This window comes from Triturus cristatus, chromosome 12, assembly GCF_964204655.1.
Source record: "Triturus cristatus chromosome 12, aTriCri1.1, whole genome shotgun sequence".
Taxonomy (NCBI): Eukaryota; Metazoa; Chordata; class Amphibia; order Caudata; family Salamandridae; genus Triturus; species Triturus cristatus.
In genome coordinates, this window is record NC_140595.1 from 107,143,921 (window position 1) to 107,168,009 (window position 24,089).

The 24,089-nt window shown below is 41.1% G+C and overlaps 1 protein-coding gene across 1 annotated transcript in view; it reads right to left on the minus strand.

The window, feature by feature from the left end:
- LOC146772766 (rho guanine nucleotide exchange factor 11-like) overlaps positions 1-24,089 on the minus strand; it is a 288,100-nt gene that overhangs the window by 224,106 nt on the left and 39,905 nt on the right. Inside the window, 2 exon segments of the mRNA XM_085637030.1 lie at positions 8,778-8,903; positions 21,820-21,899. Of these exon segments, the coding sequence (XP_085493156.1) occupies positions 8,778-8,903; positions 21,820-21,899 (206 nt within the window).

Below are 24,089 nucleotides of genomic sequence, written 5' to 3' on the forward strand. Positions count from 1 at the left end.
GAGGCAGGACTACACACTATGGCGATTTGTACACAAATGGTAACTTCCTAACACTACCTAATGAGACAGTTCTGTGGGCAAACACCTCATTATTTGTCTTCCTATATTACCGACTTTGAGCAGCCATAAACGTACACAATCCACACTTTCCCAGTGAACCTCCGATGCTCATGACACTACAGGTACTGCTCACCAGCGCGACGCGCTAACACCTTATTACTAAAATATATACTGCAGCACAGGAGGATGGGACACAGGGAGGTGGCAAAGTGTTGGCAAAATGGAATGCGGTGTTACCACAGCCCAAGGGGGAAGAGGATTGGAGGTTTTTCTGTGGGCAATCAGGCACACTTACCTGAAATTGTAATTTGAGGGTAATTCAGTTGAAGTTCTTGTACTAAATGTATTGTCCCCCGATGCACTTATATAAGTATGTGTTAAAGGGCAACTCGAACTGTGTACGCTGCGGAGCCAAAGAGGCAGACTTTATACATCTGTGTTATCATATCCACGCGTGAGGCAATACTGGGTTCAAGTCAGAGACACACTATCTGATATGATTGGGGCAAGGCTGGAGTGCAAGCCAGCGATCTGCCTACTGGGACTGCGAGAGACTTCCGGTCACTAAATCGGAATATCTTGTCAGTAAGCTTATTACTAGCAAAATGTAGAGTGGCATTGCTTCAGAAGAGTACATCTAGCCCTACAAAAGTGTCTTGGATGCCTGACAGGCACAATATAAGACACAACTGGAACTGTATGCTGAGGAGCAGCCAATTAAGTCAAGGCCAAAAGACTTATGGGGGCCACCGATGGCTTATTTGCAATCCAATACTGTGAATGGTGGGTAGGGCAATAAACGAGAAACAAGCATGTATCGATACTACAGATCTGTGTCATATTTGAAATTGTCAATTGCATTACGCATGTTCATGATGGTGCACTTGCGACCTCATTATCTACAAAATGGGGTGTGAAAGAAGGACCATATTAGACTTATAAATGACAATGTGTTGGGTACTACATGTAGTATGACGTTTGTTGCTTTTATATGTTATGCTTACTTTGATGAAAATGATAATATATATATATATATATATATATATATATATATATATATATATATATATATATATATATATATATATATATATATATATATATATATATATATATATATATTACCTACTGGCGGTCGCCAGTAGGTAGTTATAGTTAGGACCCCTTTTCCATAGGAAATCCGCAACATTCTATTTTGAATAACTTTGGCGCCGGTCGACGAATCCTCGCGAATTTCTCAAAATAGGTGGGGCGCTACGCTCCGCTCCTACCCTGAAAGTCTCGGGGGGATTCGTCAAGCGGGGGCTGAGATAAAAGGGGGGTCCCAAAACGCGTTTTTCCCATGCATTTTTCCATAGGACCTTTAGACAGGGCTACAGCCCGAACGGCTGAACAGAATCACTAGAAATTTGGCAGAGAGGTAGTCCTCAGGTCAAGGAAGTGCCTTTTGTAGGTTTGGTGTAAATCTGTTCAGTAGATTCTGAGAAAATAGCCTTTAAATCAATATATATATCTGAGCCAGCTTACGGTACGCTTACCGTAAGCTTACCGTACGCGTACGGTGGCGTGCGCGAGCGCGATTCTGATTGGCTGTTACATCTAAGTAAACATTCGAATCGGTCGAAACCAGGAAGCGGCGGCCGCCATTTTCTCTCTCGCACTCTGAGGGGGGGGCTGTAAATAAAGGCAAAAAACATATAAAGGGGCTGTTTAGACAGCGCCCATGCACATAGCCATGTTAGTTGAGTCCTCAAAGGCCAAAAACGGTAAATTTGTATTTTTTGAAAATTTCGCCGATTACGCTTACCGTACGCGTACGGTGCGCTTACGCTAAAAATTTTAATAAAAAAAAAAAAACTCTCTGTGCATGGCATATTATTGTCATCACTTACAAATTACATTTAACAGATTACCTATCACAAGGAAGCGCATAATATGTCCTCCATGTGCGCACGGTGCGTAACGTGGGCACGCGGTGCGCGTAGCGCACTGCGTGCCCACCTTGCGTGTACGGCACTAACTGCGTAAAGTGGGCGCGCGGTGCGCGAAGCGCACCGCGTGCTCACCGTGCGCGCACGGTGCGCGAAGCGCACCGTGCGCGCACGGAACGAACTCCGTTAAGTGGGCGTGCACGCCACGAATGGCGTAAAGTAACTTAGCATTTAAAAAACCGTACAAATTCACTGAAAAAACCATAGGTTTCACACACGTTATAGTTAGGAATTAGCATTTAAAAAAACTTGCAAATTCACTGAAAAAACCATAGGTTTCAGACATGTTATAGTTAGCGGAAATTTTACTGATAAAAAACCAATGAAATTCCCCCGTTATAGTTAGTGCAGGCAACTATAACTCACGCGACTGCCATAAATTCAGAATGTTAGCACTCTTTTTGCTCATTAGATCACTGTAGTAAAGCTACTGCTCACCAGGGAAAACTGCTGCTGGTATTGAAAGTGCATGTTTCAGTCTGCATGTCAGAATTTTTTAATGAAATAGAAGAGGATTTGAGAAGTGCCTTTTTAAAGTTTCGTTTTTAACCTGTTTTTAATGTCCGTCGGCTCAGATCCAATGTAAATATACTGTACACTGAATATTGTATTTGTATTTTGTACTTTTTATGTTGATTTTTAATCAGCGAAATAAAGATTTACTGAACACTCAAAATGTGCCCTATTTTTCTTTTCTGCAGCACTAATCATACTTTTTATGGAAAAATGAACCCCCTCATTTTGTTCCTTTTTAAATTAAATGTTTTAAGAGTTACCACTTTAATCCAAGCAAGATGGCTTCAGGTGTGCCATACGTTTATCATAAGTAGGACTGTTAGCGCTCTAGTCGTTCTTTGGAACACTCTGGGAAGCTGCAGTAGAACACAAAGGAATCAACTGACAGTCTCTGCCCTTGTTGGATGTACATGTTTTACTGAGAATGTCAGACTTCATTCTCACATGACTGAGAAAGATAATGTGAATTTACAGAAAATAAGCTCTCAGTTTAGCTTATAGATCACCTTCCAAACCTCTGTGGGAAAAGCATGAGAAAATATTTTTCTCTCAATCATGATTTCCCAGCAGAAGGCTTTTTCACATGGTGAAATCACCTTAGAACAAACCACAATTCCTAAAATGAGTATGGTACCATCAACAAATGATTTATAATGTAACTAAAGTCTTAAAGCCTTCTATTAACTGCAATGCTTTTTAATGAGGTGCTATCATGTATATTGGTCCCAAGATGGCTGCCAACACTTCTTGGATGAAGTGCTGATAGCCAATCAGATCTCAGGATGAGATGTGTGGTTAGGCTCCGCCCACATATATATATGATTTTACTTTTGATTTTCTCAGGAACTACTGAACAGATTGACTCCATATATGCAAAAGGCACATCCCTGAGCTGAGGACTACCTCTCTGCCAAATTTCAAGTAATTCTGTTCAGCCGTTCGGGCTGTACCTTGGACTAAAGGTCCCTATGGAAAATTGCATGGGGAAAACGCGTTTTTGGACCCCCCTTTTTTCTCAGCCCCTGCTTGACGAATCCTCCCTCAGGGTAGGAGCGTAGCACAGCGCCCCACCTATTTTGAAAATTTCGCGAGGATTCGTCAACCGGCGCCAAAGTTATTCCAAATAGAATGTTGCGGATTTCCTATGGAAACACGGTCCTAACTATAACTATCTACTGGCGACCGCCAGTAGATAATATATATATATATATATATATATATATATATATATATATATATATATATATATATATATATATATATATATATATATCAATTACTCGCTTCACCCACGCCATCGAACTCGCAGCGGGTGCCTCCGGACGGGGGGTGAGTCCGTCATTGTTGCACAACAACTACGATACGAACCTTCGGAGCACTCTCGGGAATTCAAGTGAGATTTATTTATTGTAAATGCATTTCGGCATCGGCCTTCATCAGTACAAATAAATCCATGTTTCAAACACAGCTTGGGGTTTCTTTTAAAAGCAACAGTGTCTTTCCTTATTGGTGCGGCTCATGTCAACTCTGATTGGTGACATTTTCTTTTCAGGGGTGTGTCTCTCAGGGAACCGGTGGCCTCAGTTTTAGACAGGGCTGCAGCCCGAACGGCTGAACAGAATTACTAGAAATTTGGCAGAGAGGTAGTCCTCAGGTCAAGGAAGTGCCTTTTGTAGGTTTGGTGTAAATCTGTTCAGTAGATTCTGAGAAAATAGCCTTTAAATCAATATATATATCTGAGCCAGCTTACGGTACGCTTACCGTAAGCTTACCGTACGCGTACGGTGGCGTGCGCGAGCGCGATTCTGATTGGCTGTTACATCTAAGTAAACATTCGAATCGGTCGAAACCAGGAAGCGGCGGCCGCCATTTTCTCTCTCGCACTCTGAGGGGGGGGCTGTAAATAAAGGCAAAAAACATATAAAGGGGCTGTTTAGACAGCGCCCATGCACATAGCCATGTTAGTTGAGTCCTCAAAGGCCAAAAACGGTAAATTTTTATTTTTTGAAAATTTCGCCGATTACACTTACCGTACGCGTACGGTGCGCTTACGCTAAAAATTTTTATAAAAAAAAAAAACACTCTCTGTGCATGGCATATTATTGTCATCACTTACAAATTAAATTTAACAGATTACCTATCACAAGGAAGCGCATAATATGTCCTCCATGTGCGCACGGTGCGTAACGTGGGCACGCGGTGCGCGTAGCGCACTGCGTGCCCACCTTGCGTGTACGGCACTAACTGCGTAAAGTGGGCGCACGGTGCGCGAAGCGCACCGTGCGCGCACGGAACGAACTGCGTTAAGTGGGCGTGCACGCCACGAATGGCGTAAAGTAACTTAGCATTTAAAAAACCGTACAAATTCACTGAAAAAAACATAGGTTTCACACACGTTATAGTTAGGAATTAGCATTTAAAAAACCTTGCAAATTCACTGAAAAAACCATAGGTTTCAGACATGTTATAGTTAGCGGAAATTTTACTGATAAAAAACCAATGAAATTCCCCCGTATAGTTAGTGCAGGCAACTATAACTCACGCGACCGCAATCTTCTGCTGATGACATATGTGTCTTTATGAAAAAAAAATATTTCTAATATATGTATAGCTAAAAATTTATGGAAGAAGACATGGGCAAATAAGTGTCTAAATACAGTATTAGCATCAGCAGAGGATTGCGGTCGCGTGAGTTATAGTTGCCTGCACTAACTATAACGGGGGAATTTCATTGGTTTTTTATCAGTAAAATTTCCGCTAACTATAACATGTCTGAAACCTATGGTTTTTTCAGTGAATTTGCAAGGTTTTTTAAATGCTAATTCCTAACTATAACGTGTGTGAAACCTATGGTTTTTTCAGTGATATATATATAGATATATAGATAGATAGATAGATAGATAGATAGATAGATAGATAGATAGATAGATAGATAGATAGATAGATAGATAGATAGATAGATAGATAGATAGATAGATAGATAGATAGATTTTTTTTTAAACAGTTGACAAGACTGACATTGCTCTTGGAACGACAATACTAAACTCATTCTGGATTCATGCTATCAGCATGTGCGGTTGAGGTGGTGGGAACAAGTTGAACGTATTGGAATTTTGCTATTTAATTTAAGACACTCATGGAAGGAGTGGTGAGGCCAGTTTTGCCTCTTTATGGCGTTTACATATTTTACCTAAAATATCAATTCACTTTGTAGTTCAAACCACAATTCTTTATTTCATTAATCCTGTACTGATATTTAAAAACAATGCCCTTAGACATCTAAGGAAACTGTGCAACAGAAAACATACCGAAGTTTGGAGAATTTGCATGAACATGTTTATTTTAATGTTCCCAAGCTGTAGGAAAGTAATATTGTCTGTATGTTCATTTACATTAAGAATTAGATGTAATGATTAAGAAGATTGTGCAGATGTAAGGTTGAAAAAAATCAATACACTTGAGTCTTTACCGTGATACCAGCTCCCAAGAAAACATGGACAGAGACTGCACGGATACCCTAGTTTAATGGTTCTTAACCGGAGATCCAGAGACGAGTGGGGATCTGTGAAGCCTAATCATGCAGCCCGTGACTGCTTAGAAAATTAAAAATTATTAACATTAATACAGTGTGTATAAATAAAGATGCAAAATGTGAAACTGAACATTTTCAAATGTTCAGTAAAAGTGAAGGAATTTGAAATTAGAGGTTAAAAATTAAGTAGTTGTCCAGAGTTTGATTCACAGGAGCAGTGCAAATGCATCAAAAAGAAAATAGTATGGAAGATGGGTGATCTCAGTTAAATTTAGAAAAGTCCACTTATGCTATTAATATGATTTATTTTATTTTTTATATTCATTTAATAAAATATTATAGCATTTGTGTATTGGTTCGATGAATGCTTCTGAATTTTTGTGTATTGTTTTGACGTTCAAATCTTCAAAATTGTTTATGCCAGGGTTAAAGGCTTCCACTGCTGACTCAGTGGGGTTCCCCAGGTCCAGTAACTGTTAAGTGGGGGCTCACAAAAGTCAAAAGGTTAAGAGCACTGCCCTAGATCAATAACCACATCCAGAAGCTTCATTCTTTAGCTACTGAGGCAACCAGTAGCTCTAGTTCTGAATCTTTTTGTTTGATGTTTGGGGCACTTCGTGCTTACGCCTTCATAACTTTTTTCTACAAAAGGGAGCCAAGCCAAATTTTCTTTGCCATATTTTGGGAATTCAACAGATAGCCAGGGTGTGTAGAATCCCCGTTGCTAAACTTAGAAAATAACCAAAAGAAAGATTGGGTTTCTTTTTAATGGGAAAAACTGGGAGAACACTGCTGTGTAAGAAGCGTATCAGTTTTCTTATAAAAATGGCATCAAAAGGTTCGCTCTGCTAAGATCGCTATCTTTCCAGCTTTCAGGTTTCAAAAAAATCATTTTAAACACAGTTTTTGCATTTTACTAAGAAGCAGTAAATTTTTCCTATTTTCCTTTTGTGGTTTCTACCTAATTGATGTGCTTGATGGAAACTGTTTAAACCCATGTGTGAACACATAAAACTACATTTCTAAAAAATCAACACAATTTGGAATTCAGCAAGAGGTAATTTACCCAGAGTGCTCAAGCTTTTCCTAAAATAACTTATTGTTGAATTAAAAAAAATGTAAAAATCAAGGGAAGTAACAGAAATGGGTGAACTTTCATCTTCAATTTTGACCCCCAAGGCCGAGTTACAAAAATAATATAACTTTCAGTTCACAAGAATATGCAGTATTTGTTGGTTGTCCTAAAAAACAAGCAATTCCCCGGTCTGGTGTGTCAGCTGCAGTTTCTAAAGAGTTTTCATTGTGTACGAACTATGCTTCAATTAACATGCTAAAATCTAATGAATGAAAAATGGGTATGTAATAAACCGGCATTACGCAAAATGTATTCTTTTTTGTTCGCTGGCTTACATTTAGCTGCCAAAAATTGGAGATTAATTCAGGTGATAATAAGTAAAGCTCTACTATTTCCTGATAAAATCAATACCACACGTGTGGGTGGGCCGATTTCCAGTGACAGGAAAGTCCCCAAAAACCAATGTGGAAATATAAGATTTTTGCTAAGAAATGCATCCCATTTTGGCGATGTGGGCAGCACAGTGGTCGGGGTTTGGCAGCTACCCAGGCAAACCTACTAAACCCAGACATTTCTGAAAGCTAGACACCAAGGGAAGACCAGGGTGGTGTGACTTGAGTGGATCTTATTACTCCTTCCTCCCAGAAATGCCCAGGAAACAAAACCTTTGGATAAAATGACACATTTTCCTCGCATTTCTTTGAGGGAAATTTCCATAATCTGTGAGGAGGTACAACATTTCTACCACCGAGGGCTCTCCCACTTCTCCTTTTAAAAAAATGTTAGCCCGCATGTGTACTCTCGACCACTGTGCTCCAACATTCCCTAGGGGTACATTTATTATCTAATTATGTATGCACTATTGACTGTATTTGCTTAAACCTCCACCTATCGTCCCACACGTTCCACAGACACCCTCCAACTTCCAAGTATGTGTGTCGTACATACACTGCCAGAGAGGAGGAGGGCTTACATGTGACTCTCTCAAATATATTACCGCTGGAGAACTGCAATTGTAGCACAGAACTTTGTTCCAGTTTTGTATCATTCATTGATTTTCCTGCTCATCAGTTACAGTAGCAAGCAGTGCGCTGTAAACACAAGAACACTGAAATGTCTCACTTACCGTCAGCTACAGAAACAAAGTGCTGCTTAATGGATCGAAAATGAACCTAGTAGAAGTTTGAACAAAGTTACAGAAGCTGAAACTTGGACAAACAGCAGCAGCCACAAAATGCTCTAAAAAGAGCAAATATCACTTCAAGAACTCGTGTCATAAAACATGCAGAAAAGATTTTGGAAATAGCCTCCTGGGACAGTTCTGAAGCATTTTCAGTTCATTGGCAGAATTGTGGCACCCAAAATGAAGATAGGCAGGTATGTTAAAAGTATCACAATTGCGTGGATCTAATGCTGAAAAAGTATGCATCAAGAAGAAAACTTTACATTTATTTTGGACCTCAAATGCTAAAGTAAACAAAAGGCCTCCAGGATATAATCACTTCTTATCTTACACAAAGACCTTACAAACCCTGAACAAACTTCATTGATTTAAACATATATTCTGTTGGGCAGGATAGGGATTATAAGCAGAAAGACATACCTGCATGAATAGGTTAAATCGGGGCTCCTCCTGTCGTTTGGTTTTGATCATCTCCAGGGCATAATACTGAAAACGGCAAAACCTTGCAGCTTGATGCTTTATCCTCTCTCCAGTAGGCCCATCAAACTAGATATATGAAAAAAAGCCATCAACCAGAAATTCAGCAAATGCTCAAAGCTTTCATTTTTTGTTGTTGTTTTTAGTCATCATATACAACAGTAGGCGGGAGGTACGGTTTGAGAGCCACCAGGTGAAATTAAAACATCTGAGGGTTTTGACATCCTTCGTTTCGTCTCCTTCAAACAACTTTTTGATGGTTTGCGGGAGCCACTGCCCAACTCCTCTTATGTTGAAGTTTGTCTTTAATCCTTAGACTATCATCATTTAATTAACCAAAACTTGTTGAGGAATAAAAAAAAGGTGTTTCCACATTTTTATCCTCTATTTTGGACCATTTACACATTCTATCCTGCCAATGTGTTTTGCCGATTCAACCCAATCTGTGCAAGTAGGTGAAGTGTTAGATATCCATTTATTACAGATTTACCTGCATGCTATAATTATTAGCATAAAAAGTAACTGAGATTGTAGCTTCCCTTATCTTTGATTAGACCCTCCATCTTCTAAAATCCAGAAAATAACAAATGGGAGGCTTACCTCTGTATCTTTTCTCAATATTTCTGTTAACGCCTTATCCGCTTCATGCCAGAAGATTTGAATACCTGGACTCTGCCATAGAAGATGGATATGATCTGCATTCTACAAGGCATATTTTGGACAGCATCTCTTCTTCTGACCTCCCAGCTTTGAGAGTTGTTTTGGAGACCAATAGGCCCTGTACATGGTGAACAAATGGTTTCTCCTTAGGGTTGCAGATCTCACCATTGATCATAATGTAGACATTGATAGTAGCCATTGGTGTAGAATTTCTGATGACGGCAGGTCTGCTTTCCATATCTCCTCTGGCAAAGTAGGAGGGCCATCTTTACCTCATACCAGGATCCAGCATCAATTGGATACTTCCTTTCTATGAATCCGAATGCTCCGTAGTTTCTCCTTCATTCTATTCTAATCCGTATATTAAGTTGTCCTTGGATCAGCTGGCTAGTTGATAGTGCCAAGAGCTCAGGGAGCCCTCTTCAAACACCTTGCCCCATCTTCCTATTCCTGCAATCTGCATCGGGGTAGCTAGGACAACTTGTAAGCATGGAGGGGAGATTTCCAAATTGGAGCCATATTGCTGTTGTTAGGGACTCCCAAGATTCTTGGTGACTTCAAATAGAAATGGCAAACTACCTCTTTCAAAAGCCTTAGTGGCATCTACCGTTATTGTGCTCAGTGGAGCATTTGTTACCATGGCCACATCTATTGTGCTCACCAAATCATGGGTGAGCTTGTAGAGCTGTCTCTGTTTCATGAAGCCCTTTTGGATTTATGGACAATATTTCCTATTACTTTGTCCAATCTCTTAGCTAGTATTTGTGTGTGTATCTTTTAATCGTTATCAAGCAAGGATATTAGTCTACACGATTCACATTAAAAAAATCTTTCTTAGGCTTTAATATTAGTGTTATTTTCACATTATATATATAAATCACTCTCCCCCCAACATTGTGGGATGAAATGTATTAAGCTGGTCAAAACTGGAGTGAGTTCCTCTTTTAAGGCCTTATATAGCTCATTTGGTTTTCCATCAGGGCCTGGCGCCTTTCCCTTTTTGAACCCTCTAAGAATTGTATCTACTTCTAGTGTAGTAATTTCTTGATTCAGATGGAGCTGTTTGTTCTGATCTGACCTAGGAAGAGTGTCCTCCTTCAAACAACTCTCTATTTCTTCTTTTAGTGCTGTTGAATCATCGGTATGTAAATTTCGGTAAACACCCGCAAACATCCTCCCAGTATCAGAGTCCTCTGAACATCTTTCACTGGTGCCGTTAATTTCTACTTTGTCAATCATATTTCTAGTGCTTTTTTACTTTGTATTCCAAGCCAGAAGTTTCCCACAATCTTTCCGATATTCATAATGTGCTAACTTGCAGGCATTCAACCTACTCTGAACAACTCCATCCAGATATTCTACCAAACAACCCTTAGCCTCTTTAAAGTTATCTTGTAGGTTTATTTTTACACGGGGTCCTCACAAATTGCCAGCTGTTTATCAATTACTCCTATTCTCAGCTTTTACTCTCTAACCTTATTGTTACTTTCTTTCCTTCTATGTGCAGCATTACTAGTCAGTTTCCCTTGAATAAAGGCTTTATAAGCATCCCATATAACATGCAAGGGGTTTTTCTTGTAGATCAAACTACAGTAGCTCTTTTCAGAGCATTTATAATCTCCTGCTGTCCTAATAATGCTCTATCCAAGGTCCATTTAGACGGAATTGAGGACCTCGAGAGAAAGTGTTCCAGTCTAACCGCAACATGATCTGAGAGATGCTCTGGTTTATGGATTATCTTTCTTACCTTATTCCCTAACTTCATATCTACAATAAAAGTCTATTCTGGAGGCATTTCCATATTTCTTGGACCCAGCCATATGCAAATCAGTCTTGACCCTGTGTCCCAATGGGAACAGTCCAGGTCCTCCCTGGACTGGAAACAAGCATCCTAGGACCGGTTTCGGGCTTTCAGCCAGGATACCTTGACTCCAGTGGCATGGAGAGCACAGGACCCACGTCTGGGCATACCCGTCCCACTCGGGGTGACAAATGCAAAAAGAACAAATAAAAAAGAAGCTCCACCCCTTTCACATTACAAGATTGAGTGGTGCAAGTAAATTGTTTAATCCATTTATGTCTCTTTAAAATTTCCCCCCATTCTTCTTGACGTAAGTATGTTTCCTGGGGGGTATATTAATGTCACTATCAGAAAGCTTCAGAAATCCCAAAATCTTCCTTTGTCTACTTGGTACCCTCATAACATTTATGTTCCAGGTTAATACCCGTATGTTGTGAACCTTCCTTACTTCCTTTATCATTTCCATGATAATTCCAGCCTAACCGTTTCCCAATCCATCAGAATCCCTGTCAAAAATGAGGACAATTATTTTTTTAGTTTTTTCCCACAGGCTCACCACCCTGTGTTTAGTAAAACCACTATCTGTCCTAACTACGTGTCACCCCTCCAGCTTGCCCCTCCCCTACCCCACTGGGGTACGCTCCCAGTATCCAAAAATGATAGTACTTCATACCACTTGACCTTCTACTCTCCTGTTTATTTTCTATTTATTTTGCTGCATTTTTATCTGGTTTATTAGAACGTCAACTTCCGAATTCTCTTTTACATTGTGCATCTTGTTGTTCTACATGACTCTTAATGTCATTGGGAATTTTCAACTACACATTTGCACCCAGCGACTTCAGTTCTTGAATGTGTTTCCCTAACTCCCATTGCCGATTTTGAGGAACTTTTGCTATAGCCGGTCTTATGGAGAAGGACCAATCATTTTTTAAAGCTTTTGCTTTCAAGGCTTCTGTTGGGATTAGCTTTTTATTGCATAAGTACGGAAGTTCATTAATATTTTCCTGTATTTCTCTCTGTTTGCACTCCTTTTAAATTGATCCCGATGCACCCTTGTATGTCCTGCTCGAGGTCTAGGGAGCTGGTTTGCCAAACACACACTTTGATGAGGTCTATGACAAACCCCTTCAAGTTTTCACCTTCTGCTCCCTCCAGGGCATTGAGAAACCTTAACTTGTTTCTCCCAGAGTTATTTTCCAAAGATTCCAGTTTCTCTTTGATCTCATTTTCCCTCGCTTTCAAGAATGGAATCTCCTTATAATTGATCTTAACTTCCTTCCGTAATACTCCAAGCAAGGCTTCCATAGTGGATAATCTTTCCAGGATGCCTACCATTTTAGTATCAAGCTTTTCACAGGCTTTCTGTATTTTAGCCTGTTTGCTCTCTAGAAATTGCAAGTTTACCTTTAATCTCTTTTTCAAAAGTGTCAGTAGTAAGGAGCCCATATCGACTTGATCTATGTTTTTCGGTGTTCCCATCTTCTCTTCGCGAAGGGTCAATAGAAATTTCCTCAACGCAATTATTTCCCTGTGGGATCCTGAGAGACAACCTGAAATCAATTTAAGAGAGGGAGCCCTGGCCCATCTACTGGCATAAGCTGAGTGGATTGGGTCCATATTTTGCATAATTGCAAGGCAGATCAATGTAATCAGATTGGCCTGAGTTTCAATACCTTTCTTAAAGTAAGATCCTAAAGATGGTGTGATTTTGATTTTCCCTCCTGGTGGGCCTGCTGTATCTCTAATAACTCTATTATCTTTCCGTTTCCCTGCATAGAACAGAACCTATTCTGGAATAGACACAGGGAGAGATTTTGTAGAAGTGGCTTGGGGGGGGGGGGGGGGGTAAATAATCATCCTGCTCTGCTGCTGATAATCAAACCCTCTCCCTTTACTATGCAACAAACCTGGCCCTGGCCGAGCATTTCTAAATGTGTATCTATTTTTACCAGTGGCTCCTATGGCATCCAGCTCTGTGTATTCAGTAGAGACCTGGTGCTCTTTTTTTTTAATGCGTTCTTCCCTGAGGCAATAGAGCATTCAATGCATACTATGAGAAGGGATTGTCAAGTTGCCCATGCAATCTCATAAATACGCAGCTCTGAGATTAGTGGAATTCATTTAATGCTATCACCACATTACGGTATTATGCACCAGAGAAGCAGGAGCTCCCAGCCAGCGTGCTAGCTAGCCACCATGTTCCCCCTCCTGTACTTCTTCTTGTAATAAGCTCAAAGCTTTCTGCCCATTCAAGTGTTCAAGTTTATTCAATTCAATTGAAGTGTACCAAAGTATATTCTTCTAAAAAACAAATTTAACTAAACAGATCAAGGGTTCATGTCTGTCAATATAAAAATCAAACTACATATAACAATGGCTTTGTATGTGTTTTTAGGTGCAATGTAAAAACTAAACATATGCATTCAGCACCCTAATACAGAATTGATACAAATACAGCAAGTGCAAACATTGTGCATTTTAGATAGAAGTGTAATGTAAATGCTTAATGTAAATTAAGAACAACTGGAATACAAATAAAGTTTGAAAATAACTCCATACGGGCCTTGTTAAACCTGGCATCATTGGCGTGGGTTTCCCCTGTATTATTGCCTTTGCCTCCTGTGTTTTTGCTGTGTGTTGGGCTTCGTTTTGCTGGTCTACATGCTTTGTGCACTTTGCCATAGCTGTTCAGTACCATAGTGCAAGTGCCCCGCTTAGTCAATTATTGTAATGGATTGTTGATTCCATGATTGGCATATTTGATTTACTAGTCAGTCCCTAGTACAGTGCACTGGGTGTGCCCGGGGCCTGTAAATCAAATGCTGTTAGTGGGCCTGCAGCACTGATTGTTCCACCCACATAAGCAGCCTATAAATATAACTCAGGCCTGCCATTGCAGAGCCTGTGGGCAGTCTAGTACTGCCCACAGACCCATTAGAGCTAAGAATAATTGTGTTAAGATACTGCATTTCTGGTTCAATAAAGAATGCAAGCAAGCTCGCAAATCTCTAGTGGAGGCCATCCGATTGAAAAATGTAAGCAGTATCCAGAAATCTAGGAAAAACTATAGGAAAGCACAGGACAGTGCTAAAAAGGAATGGAACGACAGCCGCGGTCCGTGCAGGTAACAGCGGTGGGGTGGTGGGGAGGCGTGGGGGGCATTTCAAGGGACGATGCCGAGGGAAAATTTATTATTTATTCAATTTTCCCTCTACATTGTCCCTCAAAATACCCCCCACACAGTTCCACTGCCCCACTGCTGTTACCTGCACGGACCACGTCTGTGGGACAAAAACACATGGCAAGACCTTAAATTGGCATGCACAAGAAATAACCTCCAACATTTTTGGAACTTAGTGAAATGGGGTAGGGGTTGACATTCTCTACCACCGCAAATTCACATAGCCCCAGACACTTCGGTTAAAAACTTTGCCAAACAATATGCCAACAATGACAAATATGAAGGCGAGCCCTTTACAATTTATCCGTAGACAACTGACCTGGTTTTCGAGTTTGTAGAAGTAAGAGCTGCCTATAGTGCAATTACAAGGGGAAGAGCTCCCGGCATTCACAATATGACAGCTGATGTCTTTTTACACGATAAGGATAACTGGGCCCGGCACATCATGTTGTTAGCAAACGCTATTGTTTATGCTGCTCCCATCCCTGATTCATGGAGGGGTGCGGAGATCATACCAATATATAAAAAGGGCGATAGGTCTCTGCCAGGTAACTATAGACCCATAAGCCCAATCGACTCAATTCAAAAGGTGGTAGCCCGTCTCGTCCTGGCAAAGGTTCAGGAGTGGATTAATATTAATGATATCCTAAGCCACTTCCAGGTGGGTTTTCGTGCACAGATCAGTACAATAGACCAAGTCTTTTGTTTTCTGTTAATATACTGGCGGACTGTTGTGTTTGGCAATGGCAGCATGTATGCTGCTTTTGTAGATCTAAAGTCAGCTTTTGATTTAGTTTCACGTAACAAGCTATGGTTGGTCCTACAGGAGCTGGGAATGCTCACGCACTTGCTATTTCTCATTGTTCGACTACATGAGAACAATTTGGAGAAATTAGCTGGGGCTCACAGGGTAATGTAACTGACCCCTTCCAATTTGATAAAAGGGAGTTCGCCAAGGGTGTGTAATGGCCCCTACACTATTTTCCCTTTTTATAAATGGAGTCTCCCAATTCTCAGCTACCTTTCCCACAGATGCTCCAGTCTTAGTAGGCATAAATATTCTGATCCTAATGTTTGCAGACAAAACGCTCATCATCATCATATCAAAAACTCCTAGTGGGCTACAGTGTGCGTTAACACGTTTTGAAAATATCTGCAACACATGAGGGTTAGACATCAATGCAATGAAAACTAAATGTATGGCTTTTAATCACCACAGAGCATTTAGTGGTAGGATAAATTTGGATGGAGGAGCCCCTAGAGCAGGTAGATGCGTTCACATATCTAGGAACCCTACTGGAGAAAAAAATGAGCTGGGGCCCTCACATTGAAATTATGGCACTGAAACATCACCAACTAGCTGGTGCTTTAAGCAACGAATTTAAAACATCTCTGACTAAGCCAGTAAGACCGGTATTGCAGATGTGCAATACAAAAGTAGTGAGCTTGGTCCTATATGGGTCGAAATAATGGGACTTTGAGAAAATGACCCAGCTCGCCACAGCAGAGAATAGGTTTTTCCGAATGATCACTAGCTTACCGCAAAGTACCCCTATGACTCCTATGCTTAATGACCGAGGGATGAAATCACTGGTATACATTGCTGTACTACGCCCCATATTACATTGGCGTAGAATTTGGTCTACCCCTGAGCTGGCCATCTATGCCAATGCTCTTAGGGATGTCATTGAGGCTCACAGCTTTCATAAAATCGGCTGGCTAAGTGACATCAAAGGTGTTTTGATCAGCATGAGAGTGTTGAACCAATGGGAAAACCCATCTACCACTCAGTTTCCCACTAAAGCAGAAATTAAGGAAAGCTATTGGGAAACGGTTGGGCAAAATATTATCAGAACGAACGACGGCACTATCCTGAGAGTGATTCTTAACATTCAATCCCGGCCCAAGCCTTGAGCTCTATTGGGACACAATTTCAAAGCCCTTTGATCTGAAACTTTATTTTCAATTCAGAGCTGGTTACCTCCCATTAAAATCTTTCACTTCTAACTGGTCCTTATCTGTTGACAAATAAATGCCCCCATTGTATAGAGCATGTTGAAACCTACCACCACATGCAGTTTGTCTGTCCTGCCTATGTGGGTCCTTGCAAGATATGGCTCTCTCAGATCTGCAAGAACCTAGGTACCAGACATAGCAATGTTGACCTGAGAATTTTGTGTACAGATCCCTCTCCTCGCTATGCAATTCCTGTTGCTAAGTTTTTAAGATGGATGTGGGCCATAAGATCGAAATTGCTGTCTTCTCTGGCAAAGCAGCAAGAAACAATACCGGAACCGAACTGAAAACAGTGAGCTTGTTTAAACCACACTGTGGAATTCGTCCTGCATCGGTCCTGGTCTGTAATCTTAATGTTTTTAATGTTTATTTATATACTTTGCTCTTTTTATGACATGTATTTTTCTCATTATATTATGAAGAGCCGATGTCTAATGCTTATTTGCATATATATGAACGATATATATATATATTTAATTCTTATATATCTAAATCTTATGTAACAATGCTTTTATGACATGTATTGTCGAAATATAGCTGATTGATTGATTAATATCTCATATTCAGTCTCATACCATTTTTAATTGCTGAATTTTTTATTATAATGATAAGCCTTTTTTCCTGATTTTCAGAATAATAGCTCATAATACTAATCATCACACAGTGTTTGTTTGCTGCTTTAAGGCACTTAAAGGGAACCATTTCTCTATCACTTGCTCCTCCCCTTGGTCTTAATTCGGATTGGTAATGATGCTGCAACACATCATATCTGAGACTCCTGATAACTTTTTTAGTAGTAATGAGCCATTACTGCCAATCTTCATGACAATCTAGAAAACTCAAGTGCTCCAGACTCCAGCATCGAAAAAGGAGAGTCATCATAAGTGGAGAGTAGTGGCAGTCTGCAGTAAGATAGGATTATAGAAGAAACCCATCTGAAGTAAACAGGATGTCGTTCAAAGGAAGTGTCCCTTTGACATTCATTGCTAAGCATCAACAACTCAAAGCACCTACCTGTTAACCCCTCTAACCCCATCTAAAACTAAAAAATATTTCAAATGTTGAACCACATGAAAGCAATGAGTAGTCACTGGTCAAATAGATCACAAGTCTACCGGTTTGATAATAAACAAAGTCGGGTATTACAATTTGTAAAAGAATAGCATATAGAAAGAAGAGCTGATTTGCTTCAGTGTTTTGGGAAGAGACCCGGATTAGACAATATCTAGCAGCCTATGATCCTCTGTTTGTTATGTTGTTGATAGATTTAAGCCAGCTGATTGACAGGCCAGGCTACAGAATCCTTGGGAATTGTTGTATTCTCTCCTACTTATGTCAGACTTCAAAGACACACATTGTATCTAACATGTTTGAGCTCCCAGAATGATCTGAAACACATACACAAGTAAGAGATGAAAGTACAGAAATGGGCTATGAAAATTGCAGAAAAGTCCTATGTTCATTGATGCCCTATAGGTTACAAAGAGTCAACCTTAAGCAGTATGATAGAAACTAGTGTGATTGCAATAAAGCAAGAGCTATGGTCCATACAGGCTGGGATAGAAGCAAAGTACTATTATTTTGAAGGAAATCCATAGGCAGATTGGAGATATCATATCTTGGACACATGATATACATTAGTGGGGGGAAAACTAGACATGCCTTCGTTTATTTCATGCTCCGCTGGCTCGGGTTCTGAAGCCACTATAGATGTTATCCCTAAAGAGGGCAGTGACGCCTAGGATGTCAAAAACTATAGATCAATATCATTAATCAATATTGACTGCAAATTATACGCCAATGTCCTGGCAAGAAGATTAGAGAAGGTGAAATCAAAACAACGTTCCATCCCAAACTGGATTCTCGAAAGGCAGACTGGATGCGAATAACATCTGGGTCTGCTGCCAAGCAGGCCAGAATAAATGGTCACCTATCACACTCATTTTAACTGGAACAGGGCACCAGGCAGGGATATCCACTCTCCACTCTCCCCGCTCCTATTCCTTTTAGCAATCAAACCCATTCTTTACTTCCTGAAACAGAATGATAACATTAAAGGTGTACCGTTTCAATCAGGCAGGCAACTAGTCGTGGCCTACGCCGATGACGTTCTAATCTTCACTTAAGGTGCAGATACAGCAATCCCTCAGATTGTACCAGAAATTGAAAAATACTCAAGTTTCTGGCTATAAACTTAATTGTTCGAAAACTGAGATCTTCCCCTTGAGCATTCTCTGTACACCCTTGCTTCTGGGCAACTCTGACCTGAAATGGCATCATTTTGCACTTAAATACCTTGGTATCTGGTTTGAGAAAGAGCTACAATCTTCCCTCATGATCACATAACCTAGTAGGGTAGGACGGACACAGCAAAAATGATGATGGCACCACTAAGCAACTCCCTCTTGAGCATGCTTCCCATAAATCTTTCCACCACCTTCTTTAAAGCCATAGACAAGCATATCTCAGATATCCTTTGGAAAGAGAAAAGAGCTAGGATAGCCGGTCCCAACCTTAAATTGAGCAGGAACAGCGGAGGTCTGAATATGACCGATTTTCACAAACACCAAAAAGCTTTTTAGCGGCTCAGGGCAACTGGTGGTTCAAAGATGCAGATGACCACTCCCTGACGTGGCTCAAAATTGAATCCCACTTTCTATCCCCCTCCCTCTAAGCTCCACCTTTACCATCAGAGGCCTCTAGAAACTACCTCTGGTCCACTCGTTCTACTTAATCGCAGAAATGATGGAAGAGCTGTCTTGTGTGACCAGTGGTCCAAAAGGGGTATCAATTCCTTTGGAGACTTATGCACATCCCTGAATCCCATTCTGTTTGCTTACTGCATCCAATCAAGTTCTTTTCCAAAACTTAAAAGAGCCATTAGATCACTACTGAAGCCACATACTCCAGATCTTCCCAGCCTACTTGGAAATCTTAAAAAGCTCGCCCACTCCGCATCACATATCTATAAGTTACTTGACTCCCCCCCAGAGTACACCTCCTCAACAATTTGAAAAAAAATGGTCCCCATACATCCCAGAAGACCTGACATCACATTTTTCGGATGCTACCTGAAATAGAATCTGGAATTCGCCTTTCTGGTTAAATTTACACTTGCAATTGTGCAGTCTAGATTTTGGGTGATACACAAAACCTACTGGACACCATCCAGATTGCATAATTTAGGTATCCTAAAATCAGATAATTGCAGGCACTGTGAGGTATCACTCGGCTCACTTGAGAATATGTTTTTCACATGTAAAATGGTTCACCCCCTCTGGACCAAAATTCATCAGACGATTTATGGCATCTTTAAGATTCAGCTCACACCATCGTTCCTAACTGTGACGTTAAGCTTTGTGGCACATCCACTTGACGCTGGTCTCCCTGCACATGACTTCACAGCTATTAGAGCTAATGATTGCCCTGGGCTCCAAAACAGTCCTGTCAGAGTAGAAATCTTCCACAGAAATCCCCTTTAGCAAATGCCGGAATACTCTATGCACCACCAGGAGCGCAGACGACATAATATAAATATACAAGAAACTACATAACACATCACACTTGTGCTGCCTACGGAATGCACTTGATTTATACACACAGCCTTAACATTCTTCCCCCTCTCGGAATTCCACTCGCCCACCACGACAGAACTAAATCATTAGTATACACTTAGTAGCCCTGCCCTCACTGCAGAGCCTGATGACTTGTCACCCTCTCTCCACTCTTTCTCTCTAACTTCACCCTCATCTTTTCTCTGGCTTTTCTCCCTCTTTCCTTTACTATTTTTTTCTGTTCATACATATATTGAGCACACTTGGGGAACTCAACTCTCATCTAATTTGGATATCCCACACTCAGCTCCCTACTATCTTTCGATATGTTCTCAATGTACCTCTCATTTTAGCACCAGGTTTGACAAATGGTACACCAACAACCAATATTGTAAGCCTGGGCGGAGTACAAAAAAACTGCTTTAGATAAATGCGGTTCACTGTGACTTTTAGTGCCAGGTGCTCATGCCTCACTGTGCAACCATCGTGAATGGCACCATACACAGCGCTAGCAGGCAGCTGCTTTCTTTCTGCCGCTCAAGTAGATTTTTTACTCGAGCAGCAGCTTTCTCAATGCAAACAGACGGTTTCTCAACGCGAGCAGACGCGACCACTCGCAATGAGAAACGCGTTGATCTCGCCGGGAGGTTGATTTTCCATGCTCACACTCGCCAACTTGACGTTGACGATCGCGAACGAGGAAAAACTCGCCGAGTGGTGGGTTTTCCTAGTTCGCCAACTTAACGTTGACGAACGCAAGTGAGGAAAAAAACTCTGCGAGCTCCAAGTAATGTGGAATTTGGAAAACTCCGCAAATTCCGCGATCAAAGTAGAGCTCACCGCCCAGACTTACAATATTGCTTCAATATGTTTACTTAGACTATACGTCAAATGTTTACATATGTGGTCATATGAAGTTCCACAATGTACCCTGTAGTGTGTCTTCACTATCTGTTTCATAACTGCTTATTTTATTTTCAATAAAATTGTTTGAACAAAAATAATGTAATCTTAGTTTTTATGGATAGTGCACCATGTATGATATTGTATTGTTGGACTCAGCAAATAGCATCTATGAGAATCTCAATGCTAGTCTGGCCCTCCTCAGATGACAGAGAATTATATCCTGCCCTTCTGTTGACAGACACTACGCTGGATAATATTAACATCTTGGAGACTTCTGTCCTACTACCAGTAATGAACATTCCCCATCGTGTCTCTACATCTTGTCAGAAGTAATCTGTGAAAATGTGTGAGTGTTAAAAGTGTTCTTTTTGTGTATTTCTACTACTTAGGGATGTTAAACTCCAAACACTGTAGCTCCTTTCCCATATGGATCAAACAGACAATACTGCACACTTCTGTCCCACTAGGCCTCCACCAAGTATTAACTAAAGTGTCCCCCGATTACTAAGACTAAACTGATGCTAGTGCTCAATGGTGCTGTGTTTTTTATTTTACCACCTCTATTTTACCCGTGGCTATTTTTCTGCATTGATCCCTACTATAGAGTGGCAGGCTATGGTTTCCCCTTAGGACCTCAACTAAAGTGTGTCTTCAAAGGAACTGAGGTTTACATCTTTCAGCAGAACCTGGACCAAATGTCAAATATATTAACAGTTACCAAAGTCTCCAATGAGCAGATGGTTCAAATAAATTCAATCTTTTGCACAAAGTCACAACCCTTATTATGACCAGCAGAGTCAGACCCAAGAGGTGTAAACCTCTTACAATCAATAGGAATAAAATCACTCTTAAATGAATTCATACCCAGGATAGCATGAGGTCACCGATCTCTTCGATGATTGGTCCTTCTTCTCTTAGCTTCTTCAGGGGTTCCGCCAGTAAATCTGATAAAAGTAATGGTGATGAAAGGAGTAATTTGAGGTAGGATAGAGACAGAGAATTGTTAGAGATTTAGTTTAGCAACGTCTCTATCTTTGAAACAACTCATTTTTATGTTTATCAAATTACCATAGTTGGAAAAGAGCTGGGTATATTGGTCTTCCATTACATTCAACGTCTACAATGACTAAAGTGATCATTAAGGCAAGGCAGAAAATGACCAAATGAACTCATGTTTACCATGTGCCGAAGTTCAACAAATGCAGTTGTGGGGGCTCATTTAAATTCAACACCAAGACCCAAGTTACCACAAGCCAGCCCGTAATACTAAAATCAACTTCTGGGGTAATATGGTTTTCTATCTGTAACCTGGAATGGTCACTTCATCATTTATTGCAGACACACTTTTTACTGGGACTCAAAGTTTAGACAACCCAACCACTATCATCATTGCAATATGGTGGTCAACATTGGATGTTCACATAGTTTACAAGATGTGCTTACATCTGCCTCAATTCAATCACATGAAGCAACCAGGCTGCATGTTAGAAACATTAATCATCCACAGAGCTGCTGGAAAACTAGAAGATCAAGTTACTTCCCTTCAGAAAGTCTCCTTCTAACTACAGATTGATCACCTTTATATTAACCCCAGGCACCCGACTGAACACTCTATTTTTAAACATTAATTGTTCAAGCACGTTGGTAAGTGGCTCCGTCAGACTCCACAAAGGTCTTGCTCAGTTCCGAAAGTGATGGTACAGGTGCTTCATCAGCATGCTGACATCAGTTTTGTCTTTCACTCTTGGCCAGCCTTGGACTTCGATCAGTCATGACAAATCAGAGGTGCCAAAACTAACTCGGAAACTTTTAAAATGCACAGTAGTCCAGTCCAAAGATGGTGAAGCAGGGAGGGCAGTGAATAATCTACAGTTGGATAGAGTATGACTGATCCAGGTCCAAGGGTGGCCATATGGTAGTGAAGAATAAGGTTTACAGGCAATCTGATAAGATGATAGCCCGTATAAGGAAGAACGTCTCCAAAACACTGTCGGTACGTGAAATTAAGTCCTCAAGCTGTCCTTGGCCCAGCACTGTGGTACTGGTCCCCAAGGCTGCCCCTCCAGGTACTACCCCAGATCACAGTAACTAAGGGGGATAAAGACAGGCCTGGGTTCTCTATCCCAGAAGGCTACCAGTTTCGGGTAATGCCCTTCGGGCTGAAGAACAACTATTTCACCTTCCGGAGTTGATCAATCAGGTCCTAGCTGGGTTGGAGAACGTCAGTGCCACCCACACCTACACCTACACCGTCATTTCTTGCTGGGATTACTACCTGGGCCACCCCCAAGAAGGACTTCAGGCTCTGCAGGTCTGACTATCAATGTTGGTAAGTGCCAGATAGGGCAGGGTTCAGTGGTCTGCTTGGGACACCAAGTGAGAAGAGACACGGTACATGCTCCTCCAGGCCAACATTCAGAACATACTGCCTTGGGAACCCCCTTTCTTCCCCTCCAAAGATCCAGACAGAGGTAAAGGTCTTCCAGAACATCACCGGGTATAACAGGAGACTTGTCAGGGGGTGCAGCACCATTGTGGCTCCCTTGACAGAGCTAACTTCTAAGTAGCAGCCCTGACAGGTGATCTGGACGGAGGACTGCCAGACTGCTTTTGACACCCTGAAAAAGGCCATGTGCACAGATGTGTGCTTATGCCCACGCATGCGCATTCGTGAGGAAGAAGCTATCCAGGAGGCAGCAAGTTGGAGCCCCGGGACGCGGCAGCTCAGGTAAGTAATTTTCTTTATGTATTGTTTATAAGTAATTGTAAAATGAGGGCGGGAGGGAGGCGGGTGGCGCGTAGTGGGGCTACGCGAAGTGTGCGGGTGGTCGTAGATTTGCCCCCACTCCGTAATGCTTCACGTAGCTTCACTACGCCCACTACGCCCAGGGCTGGTTTTTACACAAGTCGATTGTGGCCTCAGACAATCTGGGGTCAGGACAGGGAGGCATGAAATTCCATTCACCTCTGAGTGAGAAAACCTCCAGAACCTTCTCCTACTTCTAAATTGGCACCAGGTATAAACATTGAACCCTCAGTCCAAACTCTTCAGAATACTTCTGTACCTGTGATGACTCAGACGGACTGCTGTGCTGCTCTGCAAGAAGACATGGATCACTTGACCTGAGTAACCA